The sequence below is a fragment of the Ailuropoda melanoleuca genome, chromosome 16 (assembly GCF_002007445.2).
Source record: "Ailuropoda melanoleuca isolate Jingjing chromosome 16, ASM200744v2, whole genome shotgun sequence".
NCBI lineage: Eukaryota > Metazoa > Chordata > Mammalia > Carnivora > Ursidae > Ailuropoda > Ailuropoda melanoleuca.
In genome coordinates this window covers 7253205-7262464 of record NC_048233.1, presented here as the reverse complement: position 1 = coordinate 7262464, position 9260 = coordinate 7253205, and the positions used below count along the sequence as shown (strand labels likewise).

The 9260-nt window shown below is 58.1% G+C and overlaps 2 protein-coding genes across 6 annotated transcripts in view; one reads left to right on the top strand and one right to left on the bottom strand.

Annotated features, from left to right (window-relative positions):
• The window catches only part of IFFO1 (intermediate filament family orphan 1), a 13222-nt gene extending 8119 nt beyond the window's left edge, over positions 1-5103 (top strand). For 4 of the 5 annotated variants that reach the window (XM_034645079.1, XM_034645078.1, XM_034645077.1 and 1 more), the window contains 2 exons: positions 2099-2229; positions 3136-5103. In XM_034645079.1, the coding sequence (XP_034500970.1) occupies positions 2099-2229; positions 3136-3241 (237 nt within the window). In that variant the 3' untranslated portion in view covers positions 3242-5103. The remainder of the gene's footprint in view (positions 1-2098; positions 2230-3135) is intronic. The other variant, XM_034645080.1, reaches the window with a different exon arrangement.
• Positions 5071-9260, bottom strand: GAPDH (glyceraldehyde-3-phosphate dehydrogenase). The gene is made up of 11 exons (NM_001304846.1): positions 9249-9260; positions 8943-8983; positions 7041-7140; positions 6851-6957; positions 6642-6732; positions 6399-6514; positions 6216-6297; positions 5854-6005; positions 5690-5768; positions 5409-5590; positions 5071-5299 (listed from the first exon to the last, which is right to left on the bottom strand). The coding sequence occupies exons 2-11, from the start codon at positions 8963-8965 to the stop codon at positions 5230-5232; spliced, it is 1002 nt and encodes a 333-aa protein (NP_001291775.1). The 5' UTR covers positions 8966-8983; positions 9249-9260; the 3' UTR covers positions 5071-5229.

Here is a 9260-nt window from a genome sequence, read left to right as displayed (position 1 = left end):
TTTTTTTTTTTTTTTTTTTTTTTTTTTTTTTTTTTTTTTTTTTTTTTTTTTTTTTTTTGGGCTGCAGCGGGTTTGTGGCGCCCTGGGCAGAGGGGTGGCGGGCAGGGTGGGACGCTGTTCTTGGCAGCCTCCTTTCCCACTCCTGGAGAGGGCCCTTCTGAGCCCTGAGTGCCCCGGCTTGGGGAAGAGGCCCATGAGCTTCTGTAACTTTCGGCCTCTCCTCAAGACCATGTGGCATATTTATACCCTTGCTGTTCTCACACTGCCGGCATTTCGAGAAGGAAGTTGACAGATGATTTTCCTACATGCACATTCTCCCAACACACATCCCATGATCCTGCTCCTTGAAGCCAAACCTGCTTTTGTTTCTTGCCCAAGCAGACAGGCTGAGTTTTAAAGGCCTGCAGCCATGTGTCTGCTCCCCGCTGAGGAGAGGGGAGGGGAGAGCCGCTTTCTGTCCACTCATGGACACCCATCTGGCAGTCTCCCTCTTGTCTTGCAGGAGGATGGCTTTAGGAGAGGTGTTGGGAGAGCTAATGGGGCTTTGGGTGCCCTGCTGGCCCTGGTGACCCATCCTGGCGTGACTGGGATGGAAGCAAGGAGCATTTCCCATTACTGGCAGTAAAGCCAGGGCCCAGATGGAAGGTGGGAGGGAGTTCCTGCTGTCCTGTCTCCTTCTCTTCCATCGAGTCCCAGCCCTACCCCTCCCTCCGGTCACACAGCGAGGCTGGGGTCGTCCGTGGAGGCTGTTGGGCACCTCCTGGTGGGTGACGGCCGCCTTCCCTCACGTGTGAAGGGGACACGTACAGATGTGTAGAGGCAACTGGTGGTGGTCCTGGCCTTGTCTTTGAATAGAATGTATGTGCTTCATTTCCTTCTTTCCTGTCCTCATGAGTGATGGGCTCCAGAAGCTAGCCCCTTCCCCTCCCGCTCTCCTTAGTTGGAGAACCTGGGGTGCTGGCAGCGGCCAGTCTGCCGGGAGCTGGTGACCTCACTTATCTTCCTGGACTGAGCAGCTGCACGTCCCGACTCTGGAATCCAGGCTGCCATCTGAGCGGCACCCGCTAGGGCTCCCGACCCACTCGGGCCACCTCCCTTCCGTCTGGCCCCGTGACCCCTTTCCTCCTTCCTCTGAGTTCCCAGCCTCTCCCTGTCCAGTTTGGATTAGTTCTGGGTGGTTTCCTCTATCCAATTCAGATTACTCACGGGTAGTTTCCTGCCCTTTCTCTTTGCTCCCAGGCAGTCAAGCAAATCACCTCCAAGCAGTTTTATTCTGCCTCTCCTTTTGGCCGCCTGTCCTTTGTACCCAATACAAAGAGAGGCAGCAGATCATCTCTGGCCCAGACCTTTTCCGCCTTCGCCCCGCCTCTCAGCTCTGCCTCTGCGAGGGAGGCCATGTTTCCTTGATTCGGAGCCCACATTTCCCACATGGAACATTTCTTGAATCGGGATACATCTTCTAACCGGTGGGATGTTGGGTGTGGCAGCAGTCTTCCCATGAGACGCTGAGAATGGCTCACACCAGAGACAAGAGCCATCAGGGGAGGATCGCGCCTCTTTCAGCAGCGCGGGCAGGTCTCCTCCTTTGTGCAGGGAGGCTTGTCAGGACTTCGCAAAGTTCACTAAGTCATTTCCCAGCGTGGTGCTGGGCATGCACAGGCAGAGATGAATAAGAGCCGAGCCGGGGCCAGCCTTCCAGAAACACCCAAATGAGTGAGGGAAACAGACAGGGTGCAGCATTGCACGGGGCCACGCGGGAAGCCCAGGGAGGGGGAGCCAGGCCGCGCACAGACAGCCGCGTCGGGCTGTCTGTCCTGCCCACACTTTGGTTCCTCTCTTCAGCGAGGGTCTGTGGCAAGAACGCGGGCCCATAGCAGGGTCCTCTGCCTTCCTCTGCAGGCAAAGATTGCCAGGCAAACTAGAAAGAATGCTGGTACAGTAGGCGCCTTCTGGCTGCTCAGACCGATTTTTCAATCTGAGCCCTCGCCCACGGCTGCCTGGGCCCCCCGCCGGGCGGTGTTCTTAGCGTGTTCGCCTCCTGGGGGTGCGGGCCAGGGACCCTGCTGACCTGCTTGGCCCTGCCTTGCCCCTGCCGCAGCTGGAGCTGGCCACGGCCAAGAACGACATGAACCGCCACTTGCACGAGTACATGGAGATGTGCAGCATGAAACGCGGCCTGGACGTGCAGATGGAGACCTGCCGCCGGCTCATCACCCAGTCGGGAGACCGGTGAGGACCGCCCCTGGCGGCTGGGGCCCGGCCCACCTTCCCTGTGTGTCTTCCTCGGGGGCAAGCCCTGCACGCCCATGGCCCATGTCGAGGCGGGGCTCTTGTGGGAGGGCGCCTGGTGTGTCTGGCCCAGCGCCACAGCCTTCTCGCCTGCAGCAGTGGGACGATGAGTGCGCATCCACACGTGGCTGCACGGCTGAGACCTCTCAATGCCACCAGCTCGCGGGGGGGGGGGGTCCCCTGGTTAGACGCAGCTCGAAACTGCCAAGGAACAGAAGACGTGTGGGGGCAGATTTCTATCTAAAGTCAGGGCCACAGCTCATGCCTTTGACCCGGTATAAGTTCTGCCTCTAAAAAAAAGTAAATTTTAAAAAGTCCAAAAGTTCTACAGGTAGACATAAAGCTGGGGCCATCAAGCCTGTGCCCTTGGCTCAGGCAGCATCTCTCCTACTGTGATTTGAGATTTTTTTTTTTTTTTTTAGATTTTATTTATTGGGGGGAGAGGGAGAGAGCATGAGTGGGGGGAGGGGCAGAGGGAGAGAGAGAAGCAGGCTCCCTGCTGAGCAAGGAGCCTGATGTGGGACTCGATCCCAGGACCCCGAGATCATGACCTGAGCGAAAATCAAATGCTTAGGGGACTGAGCCACCCAGGTGTGCCCCTGTAATTTGAGATCTTTCTGAACTCTGAGCCTCCCAGAGTCCCCAAGATAAAGACAGGGTCTATCTCCCACATCAGGGTGGGCTGCGGGAGCTTTCTTTCCCTTCCCCACTTCCCTCACCCTGCACCTCACCCCAGTGGCCCCCCTGGCCTTGCCTGAGCCAGAGAAAAAGGCCACGGGAGAGAGGAATGCCAGCCTCATCAGGATTCTTGCCTGCCCCACGGTGAGAACTGGTGTTTTTTTCTAGAAAGTCTCCTGCTTTCGCTGCGGTCCCGCTTAGCGACCCGCCGCCACCGCCAAGCGAGGCTGAGGACTCCGATCGCGATGTCTCATCTGATAGCTCCATGAGATAGGGACCTGCCTCCAGCTTGGCACCTGGGCCCCGGGGCACCACCCTGCTGGAAACTCACCGAGGCAGAGGGGTGGGGGGTTCACAGAAGGGGAACATCATTCGTCCCACCGCACCAAGCCTCGCCCCTGGGGACTGGGACCCTCCTCCCTTGGGCTTCCTGCCTTTGACCTTGGCCTCCAGGGTTCTCAGGTGTCTGGAGTGAGGCTTAGCCCGCCCGTCCCAGGCGACTCCCACTACGGCCGGGGCTCTCCTGGCTTCATGCGTGGGTGTCTGCTACTTTCTCATCTTTAAAATGCTGCTGGAGCGATTGTGGCCCCTTACTTTCTCCATTGAGTAAGGACTGTGATTGTCAGATCTTCCTTCCGTTTCTGTGGCCTCAAGCCAGCTCACGGTCAGGATCTGTACTGGTGCTAACTGGCCCAGGCACTGGTATGAAGTGGAGGAAGCTGGACGTTGCATGGCTTGTGCAACACACACCGGGGGAGAGGGCCTCCCTCCGCGGCGCAGGTGGAGGTCGGACTGGGTGCTCTGCCCTCCCTCTGTCGTCCAAGTGCTCCCGACCATCTCTCTGCCTGCGGAGGCAGTGAAGTGGCTGCGACCCTTCCCTCCGGCAGTGCCTGCCTTCAGGGGGCCTTAGTGCCTCGGGTCTGGGCGGCTTCTGGATCTGACCAGGTGCAGCATCGTGGAGGGAGAGGGAAGCCCTTGCTTGTTCCCCAGTCAGCAGAGTGGCAGAGAAAAAGGCGAAGCTGCTTGTGTGTGTGCCTGTGCGTGCGTGCGCGTGTGTATGTGTGCTCAGGGCCTCAGTCTCTTCAAGTATCAGCTGAAGATGTGCCTCCTCCGTGTCTGTCACACACCGAGAGCAACCGGCTAAGACGTCCCGGACTTGGAAAAGCCTGGGAGAAACTGGGGGCACGCGAATGAGGACATGTCAGCCTAACTGCCGGAGGGAGGCCGAGCTGACATTGGAATGGAATCTTCAATAATAATCAAACTGGAGAGTATTTATTGAACACTTTCGTGTCACTGTTTCAAGCACTTTCTGGTGGTAGCTACTTGATCCCTGCTGGGAGGTGTGTCCTGCTTTTCATCACCTTACACACGACCAGGTGCCGGCCTGTGCCTCCGCCCCCGAAGCCCTCACCCGCAGACCATGGCAGCGATCCCCCTTACGTGCCACCTTGAGTCCTGGAGGTGGCGTTACCCCATTTTCCTGATCACTCACTACACTGGTTATACAGCTGACCGAATATAATTGTTCCAGAAGACCTGGAGGGGCTGGGCACTGGCGTATCCATTTACAGACGGCAGTAACTAGGGCCCAGCTAGAGCTCAGCCTGGGCCTCACAGCTGTGAGGCAGTGGAATTCGCTCCCTGGCAGTTGGCTCCCTAGCAGCAGCCAGGTCACCGGGCAAGGCTGCGAGACTTGCTAGCCCAATTCCAAAGCCCTGACATCCTGCGCCAAGGTTACCCTCCAGGTGGCTGCAGCCAGGTCATCTGGTGACAAGACGTACTTGTTCTCTGACATCATGTTGCATCAAGTAGCACCTAGGGGCTTTGGAGGGGCACTAAGCCAAAGCAAGGACCAGTGGCCCTCAGAAGTGAGTGCAGTGCACACACCTTTGTGAGGGATGCTCTCAGGCCCACGACCTCCAGGGGAGTTTATGCCTGGTTGCGGTACGCTGGGTCTTTCTTGGGTACCATGAGCAAGACTGATTTCTCTTTGGCACACAGCCTAGCTCCCCTCCTCCTTATCCCAGGCCCTGGAATAAGCTAAAACATTCAAAGAGCTGGCTGGGTACAGTATACTTTATTGATGGTACATGACAAGGTAGGGCTCCCCAAGCCCCTCCCCTTCTTCAGGGGGTCTGGGATGGAAACAGTGGAGGTCAGGAGGTTCTCAGTGTTTCGGGGGATAAGTTGGGGCAGGGATTCCCCAGCAGCTGAGGGCCTCTCTCTTCCTCTTGCTGGGGCTGGTGGTCCAGGGGGCTTTTACTCCTTGGAGGCCATGTGGACCATGAGGTCCACCACCCGGTTGCTGTAGCCAAATTCGTTGTCATACCTGGAAAGAGATCAAGAGTGAAAGGCTATTTTCCCGAACTGGCCACCAGAGGGCGAAAGACTCTACTCTAGTCCCTTTCCTAGGTGTTGCTCCACACCCGGCCACATACCAGGAAATGAGCTTGACAAAGTGGTCATTGAGAGCGATGCCAGCACCGGCATCAAAGGTGGAAGAGTGAGGGTCACTGTTAAAGTCGCAGGAGACAACCTGGTCCTCTGTGTACCCCAGGATGCCCTTGAGGGGGCCCTCTGATGCCTGCTTCACCACCTTCTTGATGTCGTCATATTTGGCCTAACAATGTAAAAATAAGATGGTCATTCAAGTTCCAATCTTGCTGCTTTCCCCCAGACACAAATTCCTAGCCTGCCGCTTTTTCCAGCCCACACTTACAGCTTTCTCCAGGCGGCAGGTCAGATCCACGACGGACACGTTGGGAGTGGGGACACGGAAGGCCATGCCAGTAAGCTTTCTACAGACAGGGGGAAATGGGTTCAGCACCACTCCTCCTGGCCACCCCCAGATGCCCAGGGCAGAAAAGCAGCAAGCAGCCTCACCCGTTCAGCTCAGGGATGACCTTGCCTACAGCCTTGGCCGCACCAGTGGAAGCAGGGATGATGTTCTGGGCAGCCCCTCGGCCATCACGCCACAGCTTCCCAGAAGGGCCGTCCACAGTCTTCTGGGTGGCAGTGATGGCATGGACGGTGGTCTGGAAACACGAGGGAAGAAGTGAGGGCCTGCACAGTCCTCATCACCTCACCCGCTCTTGGGAAGAATTACGGGATAGAATGACCTGACCTTGGAACCCCCGAGGCCCCAGCACACCCCCCAGCCTAGGACCATGTTCTAAGCAGAAAGAAAGATGGGAGTCCTGGGTGAGAAATCAATGGGCTCTGGACACTTTCCCCATCAATCATACCATGAGTCCCTCCACGATGCCGAAGTTGTCATGGATGACCTTGGCCAGAGGAGCCAAGCAGTTGGTGGTACAGGAGGCATTGCTGGAAAGAGGGAGGCACGTCAAGGGCAAGCAGGTCCATCTTGTCGCACACAGTACTATCAGACCACTTCACTCCCCTCTCCGCTCCCGTGTCATGCTCACCTGACAATCTTGAGGGAGTTGTCATACTTCTCATGGTTCACACCCATCACGAACATGGGGGCATCAGCAGAAGGGGCAGAGATGATGACCCTCTTGGCCCCGCCCTTCAGGTGAGCCTGCAGCAGAAGAGTCATCATAATCCAGGCGCTCCCTTTCCTGGTCTGAGTCTGCAGTGCGCGTTCTTCTCGCTACACCAAACCCCAGGGCCAACCCCCTCCCATCTTCAGTCTCCCTGGCACTCACCCCAGCCTTCTCCATGGTCGTGAAGACCCCAGTGGACTCCACAACATACTCAGCACCAGCATCACCCCATTTGATGTTGGCGGGATCTCGCCTACAAGGGAAGACAAGATGCCAATTCAGGGACGTGAGGTACAACGTACCCAAGGTGGTCACCCATCCTAGCACCCCCCTCAAAGCAAATTTCTTTCTGTTCCATCTTCCACACTTACTCCTGGAAGATGGAGATGGACTTTCCATTGATGACAAGTTTCCCGTTCTCAGCCTTGACTGTGCCGTGGAATTTGCCGTGGGTGGAATCGTACTGGAACATGTAGACCTGGAGGAAGGGGGGAGGAGGGCAGTGAGGGGCTGCGCTTTAGCCGGCTCTGCTCTGACAGTGGCTGAAAGGGCAGCACTCACCATGTAGTTGAGGTCAATGAAGGGGTCATTGATGGCGACAATATCCACTTTGCCAGAGTTAAAAGCAGCCCTGGTGACCAGGCGCCCAATACGGCCAAATCTAAGAAAGACAAGGGGTGAGCNGGGGGGGGGGGGGGGGGGGGGGGGGGGGGGGGGGGGGACGACGACAGAGAATCCTCCCAGGCATGGAAGCAGCCCAAGGCCAATGCATCCTCTTTCAGGGGTTAGAAAATGGCACTTCCTTGCCACCAGGGAAGTCCCAGGAGGTCTCATTTTACCCTCCTGCGCAACCCCACCAGAACAGGCTGGCTTTACAGCATGGCCAAGAAGTGAAGCCTGCCCAAGAGGTGATTAGAGGTTCAAACACTTGCCCAACTCCCTAGTGTCTTCAAGTCCTACCAGGAGAAACGGCAGTGCAGGGCATGGTCTGGCTGGGCACATGGCATTTATCACCCCTACTATCTGTGCCCTGAGAACACTTGTGCTGGTCTGGCCCAGCTTCAGGATACACCCTCCGGGCAGCAAAGACTTGCACAGTTAGCACCACCAAGCTCAAAGGGCAAGAGTAAAGGTCAGAAATTAACTGGACAGGGAAAGCCCATCCCTTCCTCCAAAATGGAAAGAGGAGGAGAAAAAGGAGTCCTTCTCAACCCCCTAATCTCAGGGCTCTAGTTCACTAAGCTACCTGTCCTTGCAAACCCTCTCCTAAAAATCAGAGCAGAAGCAACAGCTGTGTGTGTGTGCGGGCGTGCGTGTGGGGGGGTGAGAGGTAAAAGAGGGTAGAAGCCCAGGCCCCCAGCTGCAGAAAGGTCAGGCAGCTATATTTAACCCCAGATTAGAGTGGAGTGAGGATCTGATTTCTGGAAGACGGAATGGGAAGAAGGGCAGGATTCCCAAGGCTCACGGACACCTAATCCTCCCAGTGACCTTTACAGCCTTGGCTTTTGGGGTTGGGTCAGCTCTAGGCACCGAAGGAAGAAGAGAGCTTCGAGGAGAGCCAGTGTGACGGAAGGGGCTGCTGCCGCAGGAGCCATTTTGTGGTGGAAAATTTCTAACTACCCATGACTCAGCTCCCCCAACATGGCACTAAGCTGCAGCTACCACACCTCTCCGCATGAAGAAAAAAGAGAAAAAAAAAAGGAAGAAAAGAAAAAAGAGGGGACTCCGCTAAACCCACGTTTCTGATTCATCAGAGGATCATCCAGGAAGAGCATCCTTGAGGGAAATTTGGTTGGCAGCTTAAGGGACGGTCTGTGGTCGGAGTTCTGAGGTCCAGTTCTTTCGAGAGCAGGGCTGGGGGAAGCCTTGCCTCACCTGGCTTACGGGACAGAGGCGACTCCACCCCGCTGGGGCAAGACTAGGAGGGTTAGTCATAGGCGAGGAAGGAGGAAGGGTGAAGAGCTACGCGAGGTTGCCTAACGGTGGCTCCTTCGCTTCCTTCCCCGTTGCAACATGGCGGCTGGGTTACCGCAAGCCAGTCCTCCCGGCGGGCTGCGCACCCAGCGGAGCCCCGGGAGCCCCGGGCCGCGCCGGGCGGGGGGGCGGGGGGAGGGGCGCCTCCTCGGCACGTGACCCCGCAGGGCGCGAAAGCAAAGAAAGCCCCGGCCGGGGGATTAAAGGGATGGTTAAGCCGACATGGCTGTGCTCCCGAGGATAGGAGGCAGGTGGGAGGGGACGGCTGCGCGCGGCTCGAACCCGCAAGGGCGGCCCTGCAGGAGGTGCCACAGCCGGGGACGGGGTGGGGGCCACGAGGCCCTCTGGGCCGAGAGCCTCCGCCAGGTCAGCACCGACCTTGAATTCTCCTTGGAAGTGGGGGGGTAGGACCACCGCACCCACGTCCCCCACGCGCTCGCCAGGGGCCGCAGGATTCGATGCCCCACCCTACCCCACCCCCGAACTCACCCGTTCACTCCGACCTTCACCATCGTGTCTCGGGGACGCGGCTGCGGGCAGAGAAAGGCGAGCATTAGAGCGCGGGGGCGGGCGGCGGCAGCAGTCCGGCCGCTGCCCTCCCCTCCCCCCAGGCCTCCATTCCCACCCCGCGCTCGAGCACGTCCGTCCTCCCGCCCCTGCAATGCGGAGGTCCGGCCGGGCACACCCGACCGCGGCCGCGCAGCCCAGCCCGGCTCCGCGAGCGCCCCCGGCCCCCTTCAGAGCCGTGCCCGGGCCTCTCGCGGCTCCCCTCCGCCTGGCTTTGCCGGGTTTTACCTGGCACTGCAC

Excerpts from the sequence above, each read along its gene's own strand:
- GAPDH (NM_001304846.1), bottom strand. The coding sequence starts at position 8,965 with ATGGTGAAGGTCGGAGTGAACGG. Across the intron at positions 6,515-6,641 it reads CGACCATGGAGAAGGCTGGG|GCTCACCTGAAGGGCGGGGC; the intron begins GTGAGTGCCAGG and ends CTTCTGCTGCAG. Across the intron at positions 5,300-5,408 it reads TTTGTCAAGCTCATTTCCTG|GTATGACAACGAATTTGGCT; the intron begins GTATGTGGCCGG and ends ATCTCTTTCCAG.